This window comes from Symphodus melops (genome assembly GCF_947650265.1).
Source record: "Symphodus melops genome assembly, chromosome: 6".
NCBI lineage: Eukaryota > Metazoa > Chordata > Actinopteri > Labriformes > Labridae > Symphodus > Symphodus melops.
Window position 1 is genome coordinate 4,316,612 of NC_136696.1, and position 25,941 is coordinate 4,342,552.

The 25,941-nt window shown below is 40.2% G+C and overlaps 2 protein-coding genes across 2 annotated transcripts; both read left to right on the forward strand.

Annotated features, from left to right (window-relative positions):
• The first annotated feature begins 2,298 nt into the window (after positions 1–2,298).
• Positions 2,299–25,941, forward strand: LOC306825823 (uncharacterized protein). The gene is made up of 40 exons (XM_079346778.1): positions 2,299–2,320; positions 3,450–3,573; positions 4,973–5,054; positions 5,206–5,227; positions 5,332–5,362; positions 5,450–5,555; positions 5,837–5,856; positions 5,938–6,037; positions 6,803–6,827; positions 6,968–7,058; positions 7,156–7,262; positions 7,398–7,461; positions 8,361–8,436; positions 8,579–8,692; positions 8,908–9,010; positions 10,072–10,522; positions 11,465–11,614; positions 11,719–11,769; positions 13,699–13,766; positions 13,877–14,019; positions 14,989–15,307; positions 15,473–15,659; positions 15,796–15,810; positions 16,882–16,914; positions 17,279–17,377; positions 17,494–17,648; positions 18,126–18,338; positions 19,278–19,486; positions 20,164–20,214; positions 20,309–20,395; positions 20,599–20,663; positions 20,808–20,930; positions 21,245–21,386; positions 22,515–22,674; positions 22,758–22,855; positions 22,972–23,055; positions 23,157–23,275; positions 23,530–23,676; positions 23,828–24,026; positions 24,127–25,941. Exons 3-40 carry the CDS (start codon positions 4,974–4,976, stop codon positions 24,304–24,306), a joined length of 4,488 nt encoding a protein of 1,495 aa, XP_079202904.1. The 5' UTR covers positions 2,299–2,320; positions 3,450–3,573; position 4,973; the 3' UTR covers positions 24,307–25,941.
• LOC306824944 (uncharacterized protein) lies at positions 12,640–15,072 on the forward strand. The gene is made up of 5 exons (XM_079345369.1): positions 12,640–12,983; positions 13,701–13,766; positions 13,877–14,088; positions 14,182–14,212; positions 14,554–15,072. The coding sequence occupies exon 5, from the start codon at positions 14,589–14,591 to the stop codon at positions 14,979–14,981; it is 393 nt and encodes a 130-aa protein (XP_079201495.1). The 5' UTR covers positions 12,640–12,983; positions 13,701–13,766; positions 13,877–14,088; positions 14,182–14,212; positions 14,554–14,588; the 3' UTR covers positions 14,982–15,072.

A 25,941-nucleotide genomic window follows, 5' to 3' on the forward strand; every position in this document is an offset into this window, starting at 1 on the left:
ATCTTCAAAACCGTGAACTATTCAGCTGTTCTCTCCGCTCTGGGATGCTGTGGTCGTGTCCATTTATTGGCAAGATGTCAGGTAACAACAACCATTATGAAGCCATGATGGATCAGTGTATGCACTACACATACACAGATGCAGGACAAGAGAATACTACTGCTTTATCAATAAAATGTATTGTTATTATTAATATTAATAATACATTGACTTCACCACAGTCAAGGTACTTAGTGCTTAATTGTATCTGTATTGTATCATCTTTTGCTAATAAACAGCTAATGTTATTTTATGGGTCCAAAAATGTATTATTCATTTAAAACAAATAGAGTACGATTTAAATAATCTTTGTAGGACAAATTTGTCATCCAGGCCAACTTTATAGTGATCATGGAAGACGTGGCGACATTTTGTCCAAGAAATGTACCTCGATGAAATAGGCTACTTGTCGCCTTACTGTCTTAGCTGCTGCATGCTTGTGCTATTGTGTGCACATGAGGTGTGTGAGCGAATGAGAGCACATGTTTTGAGGTCAGAAGTAATCAGGATTAGCTTCCTTCACAGATCATCCACTGCAGCTTTTCCTCTGGACCTGCTTTCTCTTTTATCTTCTCTTTCTTGTTTTTTGACTTTGATTCAGTCTCTCTTCAACAAGTTTGAACAATGTCTGTAAGTTTCTGTCTTTAATGTCTTGTTGTGGGAAAAAAAACCCATAACTATATCAATAAATTTAATCATAAATAACTGTTCCTACACTTCTCCAAATAGTAAGACCATTATTCAATTACACCTTAAGCTACTCTCTCTCTCTCTTTTTGGAGTCTTTTACCCAATTAGCCTTGTATTATCCAGATGTTCAATTAGGATTGAGGCCACAATGATGCTGTCATATTCCAGCCAAGGCCTGAAGCTCTGTGCAATAACCTGATCTCCTTACTGATCCTCTGCTGAGCTGATAATGGGATATACCTGTTGCCTCCTGCCTCATCAGCACCTTGAATTCATCTTTAGTTCCCTTTCTCAAACACAAAAACAGACCTGTCAGGATAGGATGGGGTTTTCTTTATACCAGTTTATTGCTCTTTAATTAACTACCTGACATACTTATATCTACTGGTTAGTACGTCTGATTCAATGTTTCGTAAAGCAAATACAAGTTGACTCAACAAACAAGTTTGTGCATGAGTCATGTTAATTGTACAGCAGTCCTTTAATCAGCAATAGCTGTGGATCCTTGTAAATCAAGATTTCTACGCTCTTCACTCTTACTTTTAATCCAACCCTTCTGTCTTATTCAGCCTGCAACTAACATTTACCTTCATTTACTGACATGTAGGAGGAGCATTACAAGTCTAAGAAAGAGTGCATTGAAAATCCTATACATATAGCTGTTTTCACACATGCACTCCTGAAAATTTCAATAGAATTTTCACATCAGATCATCCAGACTTTTTGTGGGACTGCCGTCTTGAAACAGCAATGCATGTAACACTAAGCAACGAGAGTGAGTTCTGTAAGATGGTGTCCCTCTGTCATTGCAAAATGTTCTCATTTTCATCCACTGTTTTGGTGGAACGTAGACTATACACAGTAAATGCACCGTGCAGCAGTCACGGGATATACACGTCACTCCCCGCTTCCATAGGCTCAAGGTGAATTGTCTGGAGAATAGGTGAAGTCAATACAAAAAATTCTTCTGTTTGCATTCACACATGCAGTTCCTCCTGAAAATATCTGGAATTTTTTCAAAGAGTTTTTGTTTGAGTGTGAAAGCCAAATGTTCATTTAAAAAAAATAGTACTCATCATGAAACTTATGGACAAACTGGGTTTTCTATATTACATTAAAACATCTTTTCATTTGTATAACACATCTACTATGCAAACATACGCCCATTCCCAATGGGTGAAGCCTTGGCCTAGAAGAGAGGTCTTCAGGTGGTCCCCAACCTTCACTGGGTGTTTCGACCCTTAACCACAACACCCTCCAGTTGGCGGGTCAGCAGTGACTGGCCAGGTCACTGCCCCTCTCCTCCAGGCTTCCAGCTTGTGTCCTCTCTTTTGTGCCAGAGCCAACAGGAGGCTCTCTCTGCTGCTTCCCCCAGTCTACGAACAGCTGCTTTCCTCAAGTGGCCTCTCAGCCCAATCTGAATGTACCAATGCTTAGCCTTGATGTAGCTGTTAAAGGTTGTGATTTTATTTGTTTCTCATTTGCAACACAGTCGGAGTCCAGAGATCCCCAAAAGTATCGATTAATGTTAATTTCACTCTTAGGTGGAGCTGCGTGCAATATCTAAAAGGTGATTGGATCAGAAGAAAAGGTCGGAAAATCCTGATGTAAAAACATTGTTGTGTGTTTTGGTAAGGTAAACAACAAGGTTACCTTCATGTTTTAGCCAAGCTAGGCTATCAGCTAGCTCTGAGTGTGGCACTTTGGAGCTGATTTAAATATCTCAGCTAATGTTTCATGGATTGAAAATAATGTTTTGTAAATATATTTATCCGTTTGAAAGTTTATTACCTCCAATAGTTATGACCAAATATTTAAAAACTCATGAAGTTCAGATTACCAAATGTTATCAGGTTTTAACAAAGGTGGTAAACCTCGTGGGTAAACATGTTGCTCTATAGCCTAGCTGCCATAAATTGTGAAAAATGTTAAGCATTTAGCTTAGCCTGTGAAGACGGATAGAAAAAAATGCTTTTTACATTTCATTGCTGTTAACAAAGTAGTTCAATAAACAGTACAATACTGTCCTCTAATTTTCTTTGGGAGGAAATATATAGAAGCATATATATATAGAAGCATAATACATAAAGTTAACAGAACTAAAGTACAGTAGGCTACTTTGTTGGTTTTATTTTTCCAGGGGGATTGACGTCTGCAGACATTTCTTTTCGTGCGGCTTTAGGAACAACATAAGATCACTGCAGGTCTGGTCAGACCCCTTGAGACTGACTAATAAGCTTTACTTTTCTTCTGTCCTCCTGACTGCTTGTCTGTCAAAAGGTCTGTAGAGGTCATGACTGGTTGGTCAAGTAGTCGGACTGCATCATCTGTTGGGTTAAAACTGTAATGAGGATGGATTAAGACATACAGTACCAAGAACTTCAGACTTCTTTTTCTTTTTGTACCAAATAGAGTCACAAAAGTGAAGACAAACTATCTCCCTGATTGAAACAGGAAGGGCCAACCACATTCCCTTTCATTTCAGAACATTACAGACTGTAATCACAACAAGCTCATGATCCACATTATCTAATACTTTGTGACCTGTCGTCCGGTATGCGGCTGCTGGAAAAGGTTCAAATCTCTGCAATCTGCTTGTTTGCTGTCTTATTAGATGAGTGAGTGATAACACTTGGAATCAGGGATGATAACCTGGTGATACTTTTCTCTGCCGTTAATCTGTGATGGCTCATGAACAGGGATTGTTTCCTGACCTTCAGGTGGTGCTGGGTAATCCTGTTAGCCCCAGTCAGCCTCTGTGGCAATCCCAGCAGATCTGTGCTGGCTTTGCCGCACTCTGGATCTCTACGCCAACGGCATGCAGAACCTCCTGTAGACACGCAGGTAAGGAACACGTTTTGGATTTATAAAGAGGCAGAAATAGATAAATTGGTTGGTAAAATGAATACATGAGCGTTGATCGGAGGCGATGCTTTCCATTTGCTTATTGTTGAAGTCTGAACTTCACCCGGGCATGGCTGCTCTAATCCTTCCCAAACAATATTTTAGACCTTTATATCTTTGTGATGTTGATGCTTCACTTCTGCTCTTATGATGACAGACAATGGCCAAGTGAATTTAGGACATTTCAGGTGTTGCTCTAGGCCTAAGCAGAGAGGACGGCTATAGTCAGTGGAGCAGAACTGCACGATTTAATCCAAGGCAACTAACTTCAGATTAGGCCAGGCGAGAGGACCCTCTGATCCCTGCTGATGGGAGAAGGATGTCAGGAGTCACAGTTTCAAAAGCTTAACTGTCTCTGGAGACAAAATGTAAAATGTTGTTATTGTTTGGTGCACAAATAGTTAATGTGATATTATTTAAACATGCAAGGTAAAAAGAATGTTACCTTTAACTTTCAAAGTAGGTCTACTGTTTTTTTACTGTGACTAGTTGTGCATTAGTCTTGTGAGATTTTGACTTTTAGAAACAGTGAATTTGATAGCCTCCATGTCTGCAGGAAATCTTGCAGGTCAAACAACTTTTCTCTGTTGTTAAAGTGATGTCACTTCTCTTCTTCTGCCACAAAAAGTGGGAATCCTGCTCACTTTCTTTCTGTTTGTTGAACCAGTATGCTTGACCTGTTTAAGGTTCCTCTTCTATATATTAGTGACAGATTTCTCCTCTCAAATGATTTAACTTGTTGCCACCTGTGGAGGCCGTCGGTAAAGCAGCTTATGGTTCAGTGCTGCCCGAGGTTTACCACCTTTGCCCTGTAGCCTCCTCTGACTTTTAACTTCTGTGCATGAAGGACAAAATCCTGTCTCCTCTCTAGTGAATTATAGCTGGAAATCTACACTGACCAAGACGATTTATTCAGCCATATAAGATACAAACTTCACATGAGAATCTGAAGTTATGACGACAGGTGCTGCATTTCTTAGAGAAAGTTGATGAAAAAGATCAGACATTTCAGAAGGTTTTAAGATGTATGAAAGACAAATTTAACTGACAGCTAAAGAACTCTGTAGCTGGATCAAAGATGGAGCCTACGAGAAAGTAAAGACGAAGCAGGTTAATGTCCTTCATCAGACCTCATTAGCTCAAGATAAGAGCCTGATGCAGGCTGCTTTAATGAATCACAGGGAAGGAGTATTATGATCAGCATTCTTGTTTGATTAAGGGCTATTGAGAGGTTAACTGTGTGTGTGTGTGTGTGTGTGTGTGTGTGTGTGTGTGTGTGTGTGTGTGTGTGTGTGTGTGTGTGTGTGTGTGTGTGTGTGTGTGTGTGTGTGTCCAACAGGATGTTTAACTGGGTGGTGAAAGTGGTCCCTCAGCCCCCAGAAGTTTCTGGGACAGAAGAAGATGCTAAAGCCCCCGCTGCTGTATGTCAACAAACACACCTCACACACACACACACACACACACACACACATGAACACACAAAAACAAACACACCAGCACACACTGTGTTATGTCTGTGTGTTTCGACTCTCATTGTTTCCTCTCTCTCCGTCTGTCCCTCTGATTGTACAGAACCATACCAAAAACAAAGATGGTAAGGATTATTTCCAAAGTTATTTACAGTATCTGTTCTACATTGAGTAGTAGTAGTAATGGTGGGACTTTATTAAATATCTACCGTGTTGTGTTTACCCACAGCAAAAAACACAGACGAGGCTTCAGAGGACAGGTAAAACTCCTCGATATATCTCTGAGTGATTGAGAAAGTGTTCGTGGATGTTGACGGAAACTACACTTTACTTCTCTAACTCTACAGTCAGACCCAGAGTGGAGTCTTAGGTTGGCTGTCTAATGGGTTTGTCAGCGCTTTGCCTCAACCATCTGGCACACCTCGACTCTCCAGGTCCAACTCTGACGCCCGGGTGAGCTCTCACATGTTTGAGTGGTCATTGTTTTTATTTTACACATTGTCTTGTGAGAAATAAATCTCTATATGCCTGTTAAGAATTATGCATGCAACATAGCCAATAGGTGCCTCTTATTTACTCACTGACATCAATCTGTAATGTTAAAAACATTGAGATTGCAGTATTAATTTTCGGCATGAACTTCTCCTGTGACCACATTTCAGTCACAGGACAGTTAACCTTTAGGATGTTTATTGTTTTCTTTCTCTTATTTTCCTCTTTATGCCATCCAATAGTCAGGGGAGAATGGAGAAAGGTACAGTATGATGAGATAGAAGTTATTATTCAATGCTAATTACATTCCTTAAAGGTAAATTCAGCTCTGTGTTTCTTCCAGGACCGGGGTGATTGGCTGGGTCTCTCAGGGTCTGACCAAGGTGTTGCCTCAGCCTGATGATAAATACAAAGAGATTAATGACAACGAGGAACACACCGAGGTGAGACTCAAGTCAAAGGCATGATCGAATATGGGACTTTTGAACCATAGGAACAAGATGAGCATATAGATTCATATGAGATCGAGTAGCCGAGCAACAACGAGATAATCTGTCAGTTACACTTGACTTTAACGACGTAGCGCTGCTGTCACAGGGTTTTATGACTAATCATGTGTAAGGATTAGGCTTACAGCGGAAACCGGGGGTGGTTCAACCAGGTTAAAGCCCTCTGTTAACTTCACTTACTTCTTGTGACTGACAGCCCTTTTACCTGGAAGCCTCAGCGCTGCATTACTGATGATTTACAGAACAAATCAGAGAAAAAGTTTATATGCTTAACAAACCCTTCACTTATTCCATGTCACCTCTAAATTGACAAGATATTAGAATAAAAAGTGTATCTTGTAAATGCATGGATCAAAAATGTTTAAGTAAATATGATGCATAGATTGTAATAATTGAACTTTAAGGTCTGCAACATGCAGCTTCCTTAGGCCAAACTTTTAGTTTACATTCTGCTCTGTGTGAAGGGGCCTTTGTGAAGCAGGATTTTTATTGCTCTGTTCAACACTATTTGTAGCCCACATGGGAAGAAACACGAGCTGTACCAAATGAAGCTGATGAACATACAAAACACGGGGCTGCTGCTAACTTGTGTGTGGCTAACATTGACGTTATTCATATAGAAGATGAGATAATTTATAATTCATTATGATGTTGTTATTGTTGATATACTAACAATAACTTTAACGTGTTTTGTCTTAGGTATATGAGGTTGAAAAATTGCCAGGTGGGTGCCTTTTTATTTGTTTTGTCATTATTTATATATATATACACACACACACACACACACACACACACACACACACACACACACACACACACACACACAGTATATATCTCAATATGCTCTCTGATTGGTCTCAGCAGATTTCGACCCCCTCCCACACATCCCTGTAGTGGAGATGCACTCAGAATGTGAAGATGAGGTGGAGGATCTGACCCCTAAATTTGGACCCAAGTGAGTCGCAAATGAAAAGACACAAACTTACAAACATCACAGGCCACAGAAAAGAAATACGAGAGAATATCTGACCTCTTGTCTTTCTTGACTGCAGCGTGGTGAGCTGGATAAAACAGATGGTCCCTCAGCCGGTTATGCTGCCCCCTGGTGCCGTGCCCATAGAACCATCGAACAAGTCAACTCGGTCCTCCCTGGACAAAAGTACACAAAAACTCTTAAAGCATTCCCCTGAACCTTGAGGCCTCACAACCTTACTTTAAATAGGGACTTGTTCTTGAATTCATTGTATGGTTTGTTTTTTAACCTGTATTTGTTGTGTGTTTCTCGTCCCTCCAGTTTTGTCTCCACCGCCTGAATCTCTCAGTGGGATCTCTCTGGACACTGACAGCAAAGCTTCAGGGTATGTTTTAATCCCCTCATTGTCTTTTTTATTCACATAAATTTACTCTCTCTCCTCCGGAACTAAAAAATAATGCACCACTGAAAGCTAGTGTAGATGAGCTTCATGGGGAAGAACAGGAATTTTGAAAATTGTGATTAATTATATACAAATACTTGTTTTTACTACAGCAAACATTTTCATTCAGAAATTTGATTTTGCACCCTTTTCAGCCCACTATTTGCAAACTGTTTGCATGTGGAGTGCTGTGTGTTTGTTTGTTCAACTGTTGCCATGATGTCTAAATGGCTATTAGAGAGGGTATTTTATTATTGTAAAACAGATATAAAGCCAACCTGAAGATCAAATAGGAAAGAGAAAAGTTTTTTGCATAAAATAAATTGATTTAACTGTGTATGTAATCTTGAGACATAATTTGGGTTTGAAGACTTCCTGCACCCTATAAAGCTGATAAACATGAGCTAACGATCACATAGATGAATATTGAGCCTTATCTTATGTCAGAAAGGTCAGAAACATATTTGCATGGATTTAAACTCCACTACCTGCTCAGACAGCCACTCTCTTTTTCTCTTCTTAGCTTCTTCCGTCAGCATCTTCTCTTAGCCTCAGTCATTTTAACAATCACACGAGAGGCGTAAAGCTCACTATACCAAAGTAACACAGTGGACACAGCAGAGACACTATTCTCCTTGCTGAAAGTTATTTGGCTGTTAAATCAACCTTTGAAACTACTATTTCAATTCATCTAGTTGACAAAGTATTCGTCTTCATCAGCAGATTTTACAGTTATTTTTATTGAAGTTACTTGCAGAGTGCGATGTTGCTGCACAGTGAAATCCATAACTTGTGTGTTCTTTTTCTCAGCATGTGCAGCTAATCAGTTTATCTGTTGACAGTGTGGTTGGCTGGTTCGTGTCCGGGTTAGGTCTTAAGTTGCCTCAGCCTGCACTTCCACCTAAAGACGAGTCTCAGGTAACTTTAGGATAGTTATAGTTTCTTTCAACCTGCCAATTTTTCCTGTTAATTGTTTTTACAATATTTAGGATTCAAAGCATAGCAATTCAACTTGTAAACAACTCTTCTTTTATTGTTTATTTTTCTTCCCCCCGACCAGCCTCCAGCTGTAGTCCTACAGAAAGGTGAGTTTCAGTTTATTTCAATTTCTCCTTGCTTTAGACAAATCCTGTTCCTGAGTGTCACAATTCACAGTTCAATCAAGTGGATCACTTAATGGGAAGTTAAACAAGATAAAATCCTTTCTTTCAAAACAAGGGCTGCGCTTTATTAAACCTATTTTATTGGATCCGTGCAATATACCTGGAAATGGTTGCCTATATGTTTTCTATTGAAGCACCCTCTTGTTTTTCCACCCATAGTTTTTGAAGAGGTGTTTTGGTCGGACGGTCGGAGCCTAACTCAGTCCCTCTTCTCCTTCTGTTTCAGGGGGGAAGGCGCTGCGAGCCCCTTAAACAGCAGGAGGAGACGACTGGGGGAGCCTCTGATTTCCAGATCAAACAGACAGACACAGATACCAAAAAGACATACTGTACTGTTGGCAGCTTCACAGCTGCTATACAGCCCAATACACAAATCAGGCAGCTGAGAAAACTACAAGAATGAAGAAATATATATTTAACTCACCTTGCTGTACACGCTACAGATTTCTATGAATGTATTAAGACCTAATGAGAGCACGGATATTATTAAAACATGTACTGTATACTTTAGTGAAAATCCTGTAGGCACCATGCAGTGACGATTACAGAGTTTCAAAGTTTTCTTATTGTGCTTTAACCTACATTATATATTCATGTTGCCATTTTCCCAGCCAGAAAAAAAACAAAAAACAGAATAGGTGATAAAAAGATGACATACTGGTCCTTAAATTTCACACAAATCTGTTTCTGTTTGGAAGCATGTTAACATAAGGTATCAACTCTTTTGTTCCCAATTCACAAAAACTGAAAATACTATAAGGGCAGCTATCTGACTATGTAGTATATTTTGCTTATGCATTAAAACATATTTTTCTTGATATTTAGAGGTAGATGTTGTAAATGTTTATTTTTCCATATATAAGTCCTATTTATCTACTGTTGTGCTCAAAGTCGAGCCCATTTTCAGCCTGATCACATTACATTTGTTAAAGCATTTCCACATTGTAATAAAAGCTGAACACGTGTAAGAGCACTAAATGCATTTTAATACCTATTTTGATCCACTTGATCTGTTTGTAAAACGTTGAACTGTGAAATGTGGCCTGGACGTTTGGTTTGCTGTTGTTTCAGAGGGTTTGACTCTCATTAAAGAACCATACTTGCTCTCGTTGGAAAAAAAATGGTGACTGTCATGCATAAAATGTGGTAGAAAATATACTGTAATGTAAAGAAACAACAGGAATAATAAAGCTTCATTGTGGACGTATCTATTTGGTCATTTGATTTATGAACTGCTGTGTTGATACAAGGAGAACTAAGTGTGCAGTGACCCTTCTCATTTGAAACACATTACGTACATGCAACCTCACACATAGCGATGAATTAAATATAAAATCTTTATCTACATCTCAAACATTAAGCCCTGCCCCCCTGAACTGTAAATAAACAGTTTTCACAGATTCCATAATTAGAAATCAAGTTTGTAATGTGTGTCAAAGTTTAAAAAAGGCCTTTATATATGAAACTACAAAACAAAATCCATTACCACCATGTCTAATTCCTGCCATGTCTTTCTTTACATGCAAAAATCCCCTTTCTCATCCCAACATAGTTTCAGCCAAACTCAAACCTGAGATGGTGCTGGAAGATGTGGATTCCGACAATGAGGGCCAGCATACACATGATGTTGGGACCGGAAACGACAAGAAACCAAATCTGCTTCCAACAAATAACCAGCAGACACAGTCCAACTCCACCGTCATTCAAAAATCCCAGCCTTCACCGAGTGTGACAAAAATGTCTCAAGAAGATGCAGAGACCCAGACCGGGCGCTGGACACCATTTATTCAGAGCATAAAGATGGAGGCTGAAAACGTGGCTATGGCTACCATGGAGGAACGGTAAGAGAGGTGGAGGTGGTCCGAGCTGCAATACTTTTAATTCACTTACTGATAAATACCCCTAACTAAAACATTTGAAAAATAATATTAATAATAATATAATTTAAAAAAAAGATACAAGTATTTGAAAGAATAGTCATAATAGGCGGCAGTAGCTCAGTCTGTAGGGACTTGGTTTGGGAACCGGAGGGTTGCCGGTTCAAGTCCCGGCACGGACCAAGTCCGGAAACTGGTCTGGTAGCTGGAGAGGTGCCAGCCCACTTCCTGAGCACTGCCGAGGTGCCCCTGAGCAAGGCACCGAACCCCAAAAACTGCTCTGGAGCGCTCTCTGTGGGCAGCCCCCTCACTCTGAGACCTCTCCATTAATGCAGAGTGAAAACCGAATTTCCCCTCGCGGGATTAATAAAGTATATATTAAAAAAAAAAAAAAATACTACTGAACCCTGACACGCCAACAATTCCATCAGAAACATTAACAAATACAAATAAAGCAATATTTTCAAATGAGCTTTGAGATTAGATGTATTTTTGTCCCTTCACTGAACATGTCACAGGACATTGCTCATCTTTCAGTTGGTTGGATTCCTACACAGCTAACGTGTTTCTTCACAAACAACTCAACACACATACGATACACATGTGCTGATGTTTGTAAACATGGTCGATATCTGCACTGATGATATGATGATGTTCAACAATTGTCGGTGTGTCTCTAGTTTGACTGACAATATAGAGAGAGGCGCAGCATCAAAGTGTTAATGATATAAGGTCAATTTGAAACAACTCAGCTGGTTGGAACAGTTTATATACAGCTGCAGACGATGGTCCAAGGACAAATTAAACTGTGGTTTTACTGGAAGGAGTAATATTTGGTACATTTCAAACCTAATTTACCATGTTCCAAGCATTGACTGCACATGTGTGTGTCCTGTCCCTCTTTAGCCTGATGCAGGAGCGCCTGGAGATGGCCCGTATGGCTGAAGAAGTAGCCAGACAGACGGCTGAGATGGCCATTAGACAGCTGGCCAGTGAGGGGCAGTCCATTAAACTCTCACTGGGAAGTCAAGAACTGCTGGAGGAGCCTGATGTGGAGTAAGGGCCTTTGTTCTAGTAGATAGAGAACACCATAGAGAGTGTGTTTTTTAAAATGTGTTGTCAATAGGATTAATGTGATGCTGCATATTCACTATCACCAGGCTGCCATTGACACCAGAAGAGCAGAGTGAGGAGCACAAACAAATCACAGAGTAAGAATGCGAACATACTACCTGAAAATCCTTTGTAGCATCCTACCCCTGAGTCTTTCACCAAGGATTTCAATGTATTGTTAATTTTTTTTCAAGGCTTATAAATGATTACAAAAAATATTTTTTGAAATTGTTGCAATTAAAACTGAATGTATTACTCATTTTATGATTTATTTTGGAAAATATGCTAGAAACTTTGACTTATTCTCAATAATAACATCAATCATAATATGCTCATCTATAGTCCCAGCGTCTGCACTTGCTATTAAAACAATGCAGTGAAGTCAAACTGTAAATGTTAATAGATGTCCACAAACATCTATTTCTCTGTCCTTTACTTTTCTTAATTGATCTTTATTGATCATTCTTTATTGGTATAGCACCTGTTTATAACAAATGTCATCTCAAGACATGGTACAAAAGAGCAGGTAAAAGACTAATTGTTATATTATATCTACAAAGACCCAACATTGATCCATCATGAGCACGACACAAAGCAACTTGAATTTCCCTCGGGATCAATAAAGTATCTATCGATCGATCTATCTATCTATCTATCTATCTATCTATCTATCTATCTATCTGTCTGTCTGTCTGTCTGTCTGTCTGTCTGTCTGTCTGTCTGTCTGTCTGTCTGTCTGTCTGTCTGTCTGTCTGTCTGTCTGTCTGTCTGTCTGTCTGTCAAACATTTAGCAAAGTTATAGTGGAGAAGGAAAACTTATTACTGACTAATTAAACAGAGGTTCAAGTTGAGCAGCTTTTGAATGACGTTGTACTCAAATACAGCGCCATTTACTGCGTTTCTTTGTACAAACGGAGGCGCTGCAGAGCATCCCGTGTCCTGCTGGTCGCATGGAATTAACGCCAACTCTCGAGCCAGTCCCAAATCCCGCGGGTTCTCATTATGTGCTCTGTCGCTACGCGCTGCATCAGCATCACACGACCATGCATAGCAACCGTGGCTTCCTTTTGCAGACACTCTCCATGGTTTCCATGGTAACCGTGTGCACCTGCTGCTGCTGCGCCTCGAGTCGCAGTAGAAAATAATGGACGGAGGAGGTGTTATGAATTATTTTGTTTTAACCTTTCTATTTTCTGAACCTCCTAAAATTCCCTAATCTTCTCTGAATCAACGCGGCCGCCGAGTTCGTGGGACTTATCGTGTGTTGAAGCTCGTACGCGTTTTTTTCTGTTGTCACTTGAATATAGAGAGAGTAAGTAAGTTGCGTTATCTTGTGATGTCATCGTTGTTACGTAGCCTACTTAAAGGACCTCATATATGTTATCAGCTGTCACCTTATATTTGATCTCTAACTTTTTTTGTTTTTGTCAGGATACAAACTGATAATTGGCGTTATGTAAGGTTTGCTGTTACAGGTGTCTTTGTCTAATTCAATACATCATTTCAGACTATCATAATGCCTATGGTATACATTTTAGCAGCATAAATGAGTGTTTCTAAAAAGGGAATTGTATTATACTTATTATATTTATAAATCAATCAGATTTTATTTAATAAATATTGTTCCTTCCAGGCACACCTGAACACACCTTTGTGACCCGCTTTGGGGTCCCGACCCATCACTTGAGAACTACTGATTTACAGTATACCCATAACATTTAACATGTCTTAAATGTGTTTGTGACCCAGCGGCACCATCATTTTTAGAGGGTTCATATATTCCTCAAGCCTTCTCCAACCTTCTGTATTGATATTGCATCAATATCTGTTTTTGTAAATAGGTGGTTTGCCATCTAAAATTGCAATGAGTGCACAGTAAACAAAAACGGTGCATTATGATAGGTGGTTCCTCAATATCAGAGCTTGGCCCTAACTGTTGGACACTCAATACAGCTCACTGATGTTTAATGCAACTTTCAGCCTTATACATGACTTGTAACTGATTTGATCCCTGTCTTGTACTGCAGAGAGGAAGAGAACCTTGCTGAGGAGAAACAGGAGGAAGAGTCCGAGGAGCCTGTCATCAGTGACCCAGGTAGTTTTTTAAACTCTTACATTACACATAATCATCTCAGTTCAGTACAACTCTATCATTGATGTCTTTTGACTGTTGTATCATTTTATTTTTGTGAAAAAATAATGAAGAACAAAAAGAGGAAGCAGAGCCCCAGCGGACCTCCCACTCGCCACCTCTAAGTCCTGAACCAGTTGCGACTCCTGAGCCCGAGGCTGATCCAGAATCAGAACCAGAAACCATCATCAAAGCAGCCAATGACAACGCTGAGCCTGTAACCCAGCAGCCACAGAAATCAAAGGCAGATGGTCCAAGCCCAGATTCTGACAAAGCTAGTGAAAAAGTAATATTATAAACTAATATGTTTCCTAATTAGCAAATTTATATCCTATCTGATGCTAAGCCCTTTCTTGTCATTCTTTGTGTTTTATTGTAGGAGGAGGAAGCTACTGGGGAAGGCTGTGGTGGTGAGCACTTTTTGGATCTCTTTTTCATTAATTTTAGAAGATATTCTTTCTCTGACTGTGGCAGGAGCTGTTGTTTTACTACTTCCTGTGTGGCTGACTGTTTCATGCTTGTTTACATTTAGATAAATACATTTACATTTAATTGACATGATGTTTGTTAGTGAGTGAGCTATCGGTCATTTTAAATATCACCTACTGACTCTGGTTATTTATTATTATCTATCGTTTCATTGAGAGGACACGTGACCCTGTTATTCAGACAGAACAAATTGCTGTGTGACTTTCAATCCCTAGTTCATGTCTGCTTTGCTCATGTTCTTCTCTGCCTGTCTCCTCTGTAGCTCCAGTCAGCTGTGATGCATTCAAGAGCTGCCTGATGCGCATTCCTCACACCTCAGAGTGCCTGGGCAACCTCAACGCGTACTTCAAAGAGAATGGCATTTCTGCCCCCAAACTACCCTCCATGCCTGAGCTACCCAAACAGCTTTCTGACGTTACCAAGTACCTGCCCAGCCTACCCTCTCTACCCCCTGAACTGCGCCAAGAGTTATCCCAGATACGTCTCACACAGGTACCCCGGAATATAGCCCAGACTCTGACGGAGCTCTTGCCCAAGAACTCTGAGGGTTCAGTCGCCCCCTCTCTGTCTGGTGTTACCCAGAGCCTTTCAACCATCCCGCAGAAGATCTCCCAGTTCCCCACCAGAACTCAGCAGTACTTCCTCAACATCCAGAACCGCCTTAACAGCCTCATGCCTCAAGATGCCTAAAAAACAACAACAACAACAACAACAACAACAACAGCAAAAACAAAAGCAAGACAAGAATCAGCAAGATGTTGAGCTTAACCGGCTCGTCCGACATTCCCCTCTGTCTCCTCCTCACCATCCTCAGCTTCGGTCCCGCTCCCCATCTCCATCCTCCCCAAATGGTAGTGCCCTCGAATTGCCCAATGTGCCATCCTACCCACGCCTGCCGCCAATTGTCAGTCCCCCATCGAAGCAGCTCAGCTCACCATCCCGCCAGCTTTCTGGTCTCTGTAACCCGGCATTCTTCATTGAAGATGATTCAGACGCCACACCAAGAAGACCTGCAGGTGAATTGTTGGTTTTCTTGTAAGATCACTTGTTTACACCTGAAGTCATTTATGATAACTAACATTGTTATACTATGTAGGTGGTGTAATCTAAATAACAATAGGAAACAGAAAAAAACAGGAACAAATAATTTCTCATATTGTTGTCACGTTCCGTCTTTCCAGAGAGTTCAAGTCTCAGCCTTCATCCAGCAGTCAACGTAGAGGACTTCGACTCAGACCATGAGAGAGGACGGGAAGGAGGAGACGGGGCAAGAGGAAGGGAGATAAATATTCCCAAAATCCTCACCACCCAGGACCCCAAATTTACAACCCTCACCGTCCCAGTGACCCCTTCTGTGGGTCGTCAAAGGTGAGAGTTATTATCATTGGTAGTCATTTTAATGTAATGCTACTTGAGCTGCAACAAAGCTTATACTATCAGAAATGCTGAATTGTTTTTACTGTTGATTTTTTTTTGTTCTCTCCCCTCATGCGCCAAACTACAGTAAAGGAGACAAAGAGTAAGCATCTGCATGGATTTTATATTTCTGTAATTTAGTACTTGTTCTTTCCTATCAACAGAGATCCTTCTTTTTTAAGTATAACACCACATTTATATGGGCCAGACCAATTAAGAAGTTTTGAGACTGATATAAATACCAGGTCAGGACGGGAAAACAGAATCTTTGTCTTTGTCGACCAGTGTTGCAGCGGACGAAGTGATTGGATGTTGATCTTTTCTTCGCTACACATCTTAGAGACACTGCGGAAAATACTGTCAGGCGGAGTCACTCTGCTGAGCACATCAGATAAAGACACTACTTATAATATCACTCTTAGCTTCACATTTTCATCATGAGTTCTGCCATACATTTTTCAGTTTAGTGCATTTTAAACATGCTGTATAATATGGGCTACGTGTCAGAGTTAATATATGGGCTAAGTGATACATGTCATGGGTCGATTTGACTGGCTCTAATAAACATCAATGAATGAATGGCCAGGTGTTTCACATAAGAGCAATCTGGATTCACATCACTTGGATCAGTTTTTCAGGTTTCATAAATTCCCAACTTCCTCTGTTGGCAGGTGGAGAAGTTAAATCAAAAACAGAAAACGATTCACAAAACAATACACAACAAAGAAACGTGTTTGTGTGATCGATTGATCTTATCCGTGTGTCTGTTGCCCTTTACTGTCTACTGTGCAGACGCAGTTGGTAGAAACAGCATGGTGGTCTGTCTGTATTTCAGATGGACCACCATGATGCAGTGATTTTTGTTACAGAACAGATGAAGACAGTCTATTACATTCGTTATTACTGAGCTCTGACTGCCCTGAAGACGCTGACTGTTTGTTTTTCTGTAGGCACTCCTCCTTTTTCTGCATGGCTTTCACAGATTGATATGTTTGTGGCTACTGCATCATGCGTGTCATATACAAAAAGTAAACAAAAAACACAACAGTCCTGAGGTTTATAAACCCCTGTAGTGTATTTTGTGAGTAATTACTTTTGCTTGTTGAATATAATTTCCCTTACTGTCTCTTTCTTTGTCTCTTTCTCGTAAACATAAACAAATTCACAACACTAGTGGAAGGCATCGAAGGACCATCTGGAGAAATATGTAAGATATCACACCCTTAACATCCATCCATTTCTATAAACACACAAGGGGCTGCCAGGTCAATATTTTATCTAATACAGTTTATTTTACCATTTGCTCTTTAAATTATTATCTTCAATGTGAAGTCTCAGTTTGCATTCTACTCAACCTTACATATGAAGTTAGGAGGAGGATAGCAGGTAGCAGCATAAAGTACAACATCATATTTTGCCCTTGTACAAAATGTATCTTTTTTTTTTTTCTCAGAATTTGGCTTTTTATTTTTACAGACATTATTTACAGCAAAGCCACAAAACTGTTGCTGTAAATCTTTCAGAGGTAAAAGTGTCTCAAACTTCACCCAGTGATCTTTCTTTGTGTACAGTAGGAATCTGCAGTCTCAAAGTGAGGACGATGATGATGAAGGAAACACGCCGGTCAGAGCGTGGCCCAGCCAGTCCAGCTTGCACGGCACAGATGACATGTGAGCACTGCGGTCACACAGAAAAACATGTAAACACACTGTGTGAACACGTTATTAATTCCACATAAATGGTGGAATAAATAATCAACATGTCCTTTTATTTGTGATGTCCTAAGACTGAAAGAACGTCCTGCGTCTTCGGCCAGTCAGACCAGCACCGTGGTCAATGAGCGTCTTCAGGAGCTGGTCAGGATGTTCAAAGAGAGGACTGAGAAGGCAAAAGAGAAACTCATAGACCTTGACAGCTCAGATGAAGAGAGCACCATCACTTGTAAGTTTTGTTCATTTTGTTTCTGTAACCCACACGCACACACAAACTGAGCCTGTCTTTACTTCTATATATACTGTATTCAATTTAATCTTTGAACAGTAAAAATACAAAGTAGAAACAGACACAACAGACCCAGAGTGATTCTACACTGAAGCATGTTGTCCTTCTGGATTAAAAGAGAGCTTTGTCCAGACAATCATTTATTTCTCAGCCTTTTAAGTGATCCTTACACAGTAGATTGGCATCTTTACTCAAAAAGCATTGTCAGGAACATGAAAGTCCCCACTGACCTTCACACACACAAAGCTGAGGAGTGAAACACTTTATTTCCAGTAACCAGCCTCTCAGCTTCCCCCTCGTTATTTCAAAAGTTTGACTCAAGTGTCCCTCGAGTGTTTTGATTAGTTGTTCCCAAAATGGGATCATGAAGGACTCGCTGCCCTGACTTTTTCCCCCCTACCTGTCTCCCCCCTACAGCTCCTCCCGAAGCTTCAGCTCCTCAGCCTGTTCCTCAGCAGGAAGAAGAGAGCGAGGCACAAGCTGGTCCTTCAGGGGAAGAAGGAGAAGGAGAAGGAGGCCATGGAGTGGAGGGTGGGGAGCAGGCTAGCCAATGCTGCAAGGTTAAAGCCCCTCGCTGGATAAGAGCCTGTATGCACTACCGCTTCCCTGCCAGCATCGACCCTTTTACCAGTGAGAATCTAATACAACATACTTCCTGCTACAGGACTGCACAGTGAAATCTACTTTAGTTAAAAAAATGACATAATGCCCAGAGAAAAGTAGGTGTTTCTTTTTACGTCCGATTTAACTACAACCGACTTCCAAACTTAAATTTACACTGAGTGCATCAAGTCTAAAGGAGAACAGTTACAGCAGCATCCATGTAAACATTTAGGGAGCAGTGAGGGTTGCCATGTAACACACTTCTATCCTGTCTAAAATCTCGTTATTAGACATAGATAAAAAAAAAAACTGTTAAAAAAAACTTTGCTGCGTTTCTGCCCGACACCTGCTCTAGTTGAGGGGAGAACACTTTTACAAACAGGGCTTGTCAGTTAAAACTAAACCTTTCAATCAGCTTACTGAGTCTGATGAGAGGTGAGTTTAAAACTACAGTACATGCAGGTGAGACACAAACCGGGCTCAAGTCCAACGAGTACACAGGGTATAACTTGAAGTTGGTTGTTAGTTTCAGCTCTAAGTTGGACGCAAGGTTAAATCCAGGCATACGCCCACCTGGTGCGCTCGGCTCTCAGAGTCTTACCAACCAAATAGTGGTGAACACATTTCTTCAATGTCAAAGTTTTGTTGTTTGAAACTTATCCTTACAAAAAGTGTCAGCGATTTTTCTGACGATGATAAAGTGATGATCATGGAATATGACGTTTGGGCTGAGCTTAATCTACTTTACTTTGTTGTCACAATACAAAAAAATTGTCTCCCACACGTAAGTGAATACAAGTTTTTGCAAATGCAATTTCTCTTTTATAATTTGGATTAAAACCTGCTTATTTGTAATTTTCAATTCCCTTCAATGATCTAATTCCCTCTCTGTTCTGTCTCCGTCTCTCTCTCTCTCTCTCTCTCTCTCTCTCTGCCTCTAACCTCTCATCTTTGTCCCTCTGTCAGACCTTATGTACGTGCTGTGGATGTTATTGGTCAATCTGGCCTGGAACTGGAATGTGTGGTTCATCCCTTTGCGCTGGGCCTTCCCTTACCAGACTCCTGACAATATTTACTACTGGCTGCTGACCGACTACCTGTGTGACCTCATTTACATCCTTGACATCACCATTTTCCAGCCTCGCCTGCAGTTTGTTCGCGGGGGAGACATAGTGGTGAGTGGGACTGTGCCAGTTACTTTAATGAAAAGCATCTCAGAGAAGAAATCTGAATATCTGGAGACAAAGACTGCTGCTACTAACAGCTACAATCCTGTTTACAGAATGATTACACTGCACTGTAGACTTAAAGGAGCAATATTAAAAACATAGACAAGATCTGCCTCCCCCCCGCCCCCTCTTCCAAGCGGAATAATCTCCAATATTAGAATTATTACAGGAATTATTAGAAACATGCAGAGGCTCTTCAGGTCGAGCCGAATCAGTTCTATCTGAACCAGTTCTATCTGAACCAGTTCTATCTGAACCAGTTCTCTCGTCCGCTTCTATTACTGCTACAATTTGCGGTTTGCATGGCAAACCAAGGGGTGTTCAAAACACCTGTGTGGGGCTGCCTTTAAACCGACTACACTCTTTTGTCAAAATTAATCCAGACCATTCAGGACCAGAATCTAAAGTTAGATTCTGCTGCATTGTTGTCATTGAAGCCAGCAAGTCAACACAGCATGTTTCCCTCATGTCTGATTATATAGCAAGGTCATCTTATGATTCAGTAGATATTTGACATTGGTCTTTAAATTAGAAGCTTGTTGTTTCAAACAAAAATGTTGTCAATTTAAGATTCTATCTACCAAGATTAAAGTTTATATCTACTGTTTTGTTCTTTTTGACAGAATGACAAAAAGGAGATGAGAAAGAATTACATGAAAACCAAACGATTCAAAGTAAGTCAATGATAACGAATAAGGTCCATTTCTTATTGTTTTTTTATAACATGAGAAATCTCAGTCAAGTGGTCTATCCCGTCTTGTTTTTCAGTTTGATGTGGCCAGCCTTGTACCACTAGAAATTTTCTACTTTAAAACTGGCGTCAACCCTCTGCTACGCTTACCCAGGCTGCTGAAGGTGAGCTTTGTTGCTGTATTTAGATTTTGTCCCTTTCCAACACATCACAGCTTGTTAACATGTAAGCAGTATGGTGATAAAAAAATATTTTTGGCAGGAATGTCAATCAAACACCCGAAGCTTTACAAAAGATGTCAGTTATCAAGGTAACAATTCTTCAGTTGTATGACAGCCAATATTTTCTGCTCTCAATGCCTCTCCAGATCAACTCCTTCTTTGAGTTCAACGAGCGTCTGGAGGCAATATTGACCAAAGCCTACATCTACAGGTCAGCTGCAGCGTAATGCTTCATACAGCCCTGCTCCATATTCTGTCTTACTTTCTCTCTTCTCACTTTGTCTTCTTAGATGTTTCTGCTTATCAGTTTAAAAGGCATTGAAGGCATCACTCTCTGTTATTCTCCGTCTCTCAGGGTGATTCGCACCACCACCTACCTTCTTTACTGTCTTCACTGTAATGCCTGTCTTTACTACTGGGGCTCTGCACTCAAAGGACTGGGATCAACCAAGTGGGTGTACAATGGAGAGGGCAACAGGTCAGTGGAATAAACACTCACACACAAGTGGTGGCTGTTTTTATTTCAGATAAGGACAGCATTTTAAAAGGGAGTTATTAAGTGAAGAAAAGTTCTGGTTGTTTTTCAGTTTTTAATTATTTTTCACCTCTGATTACTCAAACAATCCAAAATAATTTTCCCTTAGTCTATAATATATAATATAGTTGAATCGTTTGACATTTTATGACTGTTAAGATTTACAAACTGGGTCCATTCTATCAGAATCAGAAATACTTTATTTATCCCGGTGGGAAATGTGGTTGTTACAGTTGCATGTCTTTGTCTCTGCTCAGTTACATTCGCTGTTACTACTTTGCTGTGAAGACTCTAATCACCATCGGTGGTCTGCCAGACCCCACCACCCTGTTCGAGATCGTCTTCCAACTCATCAACTACTTTGTTGGAGTCTTTGCCTTCTCTATCATGATTGGACAGGTGTGTAGATAAAACTTAAATGGTGAAAGTGCTTTTTACACCACAGTTTACACCTACCCATTCACACACTGATGGCAGAGGCTGCTAACTTGGGGTTAAGCGTTTTACCCAAGAACATGTGACTGCAGGAGACGGGAATCAAAACCTCGACCTTCTGGTTGAGTCGACAGACTCTAAAAGCTGAGCCACAGACATTTGTGTCTCCTTCACATTAAGGGTGTATTAACACCAACCTTGTTTAGTTCGCTTGAAACTAACTAAAACCCTGGTGCAGACCTTTTGTGTAGGTGTGAATAGAAACCATCGAACTCCAAACAAACCTTGGTAAGGTTCATTAGAGGTGTGACTGGACCTCAGTCCGACTCAGTTCTAAAAATCTTACACTTTTATGGACACAATAGGCTCCCATTGACCCGCGCATTAAGGGAATTAATTATTTGGTTAGCAGCACAGTGTTGTTGTTTGATATATTCTTTGATATGAGACGCAGAGGTAATCTTTGGTCTATCTTTCAGGTGTTTAATCGTAGTCTAAATCACAGACTACGAACAGAACAGCAGCGTTTTCCTGGCGCTTCACTTCTTGTTATTTTCTCCTGCTGTAGTCTGATCCTCCTCCTTTCCCCTGTGCCACATATCTTATTGAACACCGGTTGATTGCTCACACAGGCCTACATTATTTTCCACAATGGAATATTTTCGTACCTATACCACAGATGTAATTGTTGCTCAAAATGTTCAATAGACAGCGAGTGCAGCACGCAAGTTCTCCATGATTGTTTACTTTCATTTTGCAATTACCGCTTTACCCCGCCCCAGACCTTTCTGTCCAATGATTGAACGATCTTGGCACATTTGGTTTTGTTTGGGCCTCTTGTGAAAAGTGCAGTGTGAAAATGAACCACACTAAACCAAAAAGAAACATTGTATTTGGTCCAGACCAAGAAAAGCGAACTAAAGGGCTTTCCTGGTGTAAATACACACGTAGTGTACAAAATAATAGTTGCTCCAGTATTTTCCTTTTTTTAATAATAATTTGACATTAGTTAGTACTTCATAAATCTCTTGTCAAAGATAAAGATGGTGTTAAATGAACAGTTTTTGGTCGTTTTACCCAAATGTGCCTCAGATGCGCGATGTGGTTGGAGCAGCCACAGCTGGTCAGACCTACTACCGCACATGTATGGACAACACCATTAAGTACATGTCCTCCTATCGCATCCCCAAAGACGTCCAGAACCGCGTCAAGACTTGGTATAACTACACCTGGCAATCACAAGGCATGCTGGGTAAGAAGAGCAGAATGGTGTCATACACTTCTTCCACCTGACTTGTTTTAGTTTTACTCTAAGTTGTATTATGTCCCTCCCAGATGAGCAAGAGCTGCTGACTCAGCTGCCAGATAAAATGCGTCTGGACATCGCCGTAGATGTAAACTACTCCATCGTCAGCAAAGTTCCACTTTTTCAGGTAGGAAGTCTTTAAATATGCGTAAAAACAACAGCATGATCATACTTCGTGGCCGTACAAACTCCAAAACATGTAGTGCAACTAGACTGAGACTGTTCTGTTTTCCACTTCGACAGGGCTGTGACAGACAGATGATCTTTGATATGCTGAAAAGTCTTCGCTCAGTTGTCTACCTACCTGGGGATTATGTGTGTAAAAAGGTACTTTATGCAAACTCGCCTGTGTTTTCATTCTTAGGAAAAAAAGTTTCCCTTTTTCATTTGTGGAATTCTTTCTGTCGTCTCATTCATATCCTGCTCAGGGCGAGGTGGGTCGGGAGATGTACATCATAAAAGCGGGTGAGGTGCAGGTGGTTGGAGGACCAGATGGGAAGACGGTTTTTGTCACTCTTGGAGCAGGATCAGTCTTTGGAGAGATCAGGTGAAGAGATTTTAAGAATTTGTGTTGAATTAAATATTATTGGAAAATGTACTACAGATGGGGTGTAAGTGTCTAAGATGACAACTTTAAACAAATGTGTTCCATTTGGTTTGAATTATTATTTCCCATTTTGTTTTGACTTAAACCCCCAAAATATTGCATAAAATAATTGAATGGTCCTGTATGTTCCAACAATTGAAATGTCACACTTGGTTCCAAATGTCCTTTTTAAACCAGATTACTCTCATTGGTAGTTTGCTTGCAGTAGGTGGGGGTAACAGACGTACAGCAAATGTAATTACCCATGGCTTTGCCAATCTCTTCATCCTGGACAAGAAGGACCTGAATGAGATCCTGGTCCACTATCCAGAGTCCAAAAAAATGCTTCGCAAGAAGGCCAGGTAAAACCACTGCACTTTTTAAACCATGATAACAACTAGTGTAACCAACTCTGGCATGACATTTTAATCTATCATATCCATACTAGAACATTTATTAATGTTTTTATTGATTACATGAGTAGAAAACAAGATGTTGCTGTCTCAAACACAGAAAGATGCTGACAAAAGGAAAAAAACCGGAGCCAAAAGAAGAGCCCAAAGATTCCCCTCTGGTCCAGGCAGCCCCTGTAAGGCCAGAGACGCCAAAACTGCTGAGAGCAGCTCTGGAGATGACTGAGAGATCCTCTGGGCTCAAAGGAGTTTTGGCTAAAGTCAAAGAGAAAACAAGCAAATCCAGTGTCTCATTACAGGTAAATGACATTGAACCTGAGCAAACCAAATCACTAAGTCATTCACAAGAAAAAGAGTGTTCTTTCTTTAAAAAAATGGATCTCTTTTCGTCTTATCCAGCCCTCCATCTCCTCCTCCCTGCCTCCACCATCTCCCACCTCCAGCTCTGGACCAGAGGGAGACGATGACACACCGTCGCCTGTCTTCGCTGGCTCCGCCACATTTCGATCTGCTTCCTGCTGCCACAACGACAACTCTGTTGTTCCTCCCTCTGCATCACAGAGCCACGAAGATGTATAGTGGATGCTCACAGGAAACCCAAGAGAAAAAGGAGTCAATAACGATAAGGATGAGGTTAACAAGAGTGTGACGAGGAAAGGAAGGGAGGTGTGATAACTCTCAAGGACAACCAAAGAAAGAGGAACCAGAAAATGTTGAAAGCTGCGAGGCCACGGCGGCAGAGTATATACGATGAGATTAAATAAGAGTGAACAAATGGTGAAAAAATAACTTCTTTAAAGGGAAATTAGACATATACACGAAGCTGAGTGCACCTGCCAGACATATTCAGAACAATTAAAGTAAAGTGAGAAGACATGTTGTACACAAACTGTCATGGCTTGGTGTTAGCCTGATCTTCTCAAGTTGTGACAAATTATAACGTACAACAAATGGCCACCCTGACTCATGAAAAGCTTTACCATTTTAAACATAACAATAAAACAGCACACTGTCTTCAATATGCTGTGCTTTTGTCATGTATCTTTACTTTTTACATGAGAACAGATACAGTTTATGGACATCACTGTCTGTCTGCTTTTTGAGCTGTACCGCTGGAAAGTATCCTTTCCTTCTCCAATTGCTTTGCAGTCTGCTTTTAAGGTCCAAGTCTGTGAACATCTAATGGAGGAGCAATCAGTTTAAGGTGTGCTAATCACTACAGATTCAACCTTATTATTCTTAATCTACACTGAGTGTACATCAGTGGTTTCACTGTGGTGAGCATGCACAATGAATCCTGTATGCGTTGACATACTGAAGGCGTAACAGCTAACTCCACTTTCTACTAAAATGACTCGTAACTTTTTCCTAAACACTTCAGAACTGTTTTTGCTGTTGTTGTCTGCTAACTGTTTACAGATTATTTTGAAAACTTAAAAGTTGCCTTGTATGTTTTGTCCTTCGCTGTGTGTGTTGTGTGAGTAGCTTGCACTGTTGATGGTTTTACAATTACTACAAACATATTAAAATGACAGAGCTGGTACTGCTTCTTTAGGTTGTAAAAACATTATCGTCACTACTTTCATCTAGATGTGATAGACTAATCACTAATATCGTTTCATATTGTGTTATGTACATTTTCAGTCTGTCACTTCATTAATCAAGCTCAGACGTCATCTAGCTTCTTATTACCTCAAAAGTGGATTTCACGTGCTAATAAATGCATAGTTATCTTACTAACATTTAGCCATTTTCACCCATGTAATACTATTACTGTCATACATACATTTTACAACCGTTTAACATTTTTATTTTTGTTTTGTACAATGTAAATATACTGGATTTTTAAATTTAGATAAATCATTTTCAGGTAAAATCGCTTTACATCTCTGCAGTTGTACATGCAGTCTAATGTAAAATATGTATTTTGTGATGTAAATGTGTCCAAGATTGAGTAATCATTTTAGATTTATAATTTTTATATTGATGGATTAAAAATTAATACAGTCTCAGAAAATGGGCACTCAAAACCAGCTAACATTACTGCCAGACAATCTGTAGAAATTACAATTATTGTTTGCAAGTTTGTTTTGAGAAATGAGTGCTTATAAAGGACTCAATAAATGCGTATGTATATAATCTTGAACTTGTCCCTAATGTACTGTAGCTTTGTCTTTTTGTGAATTTTGTTCAAATAAATGATTGTTTTCGGCA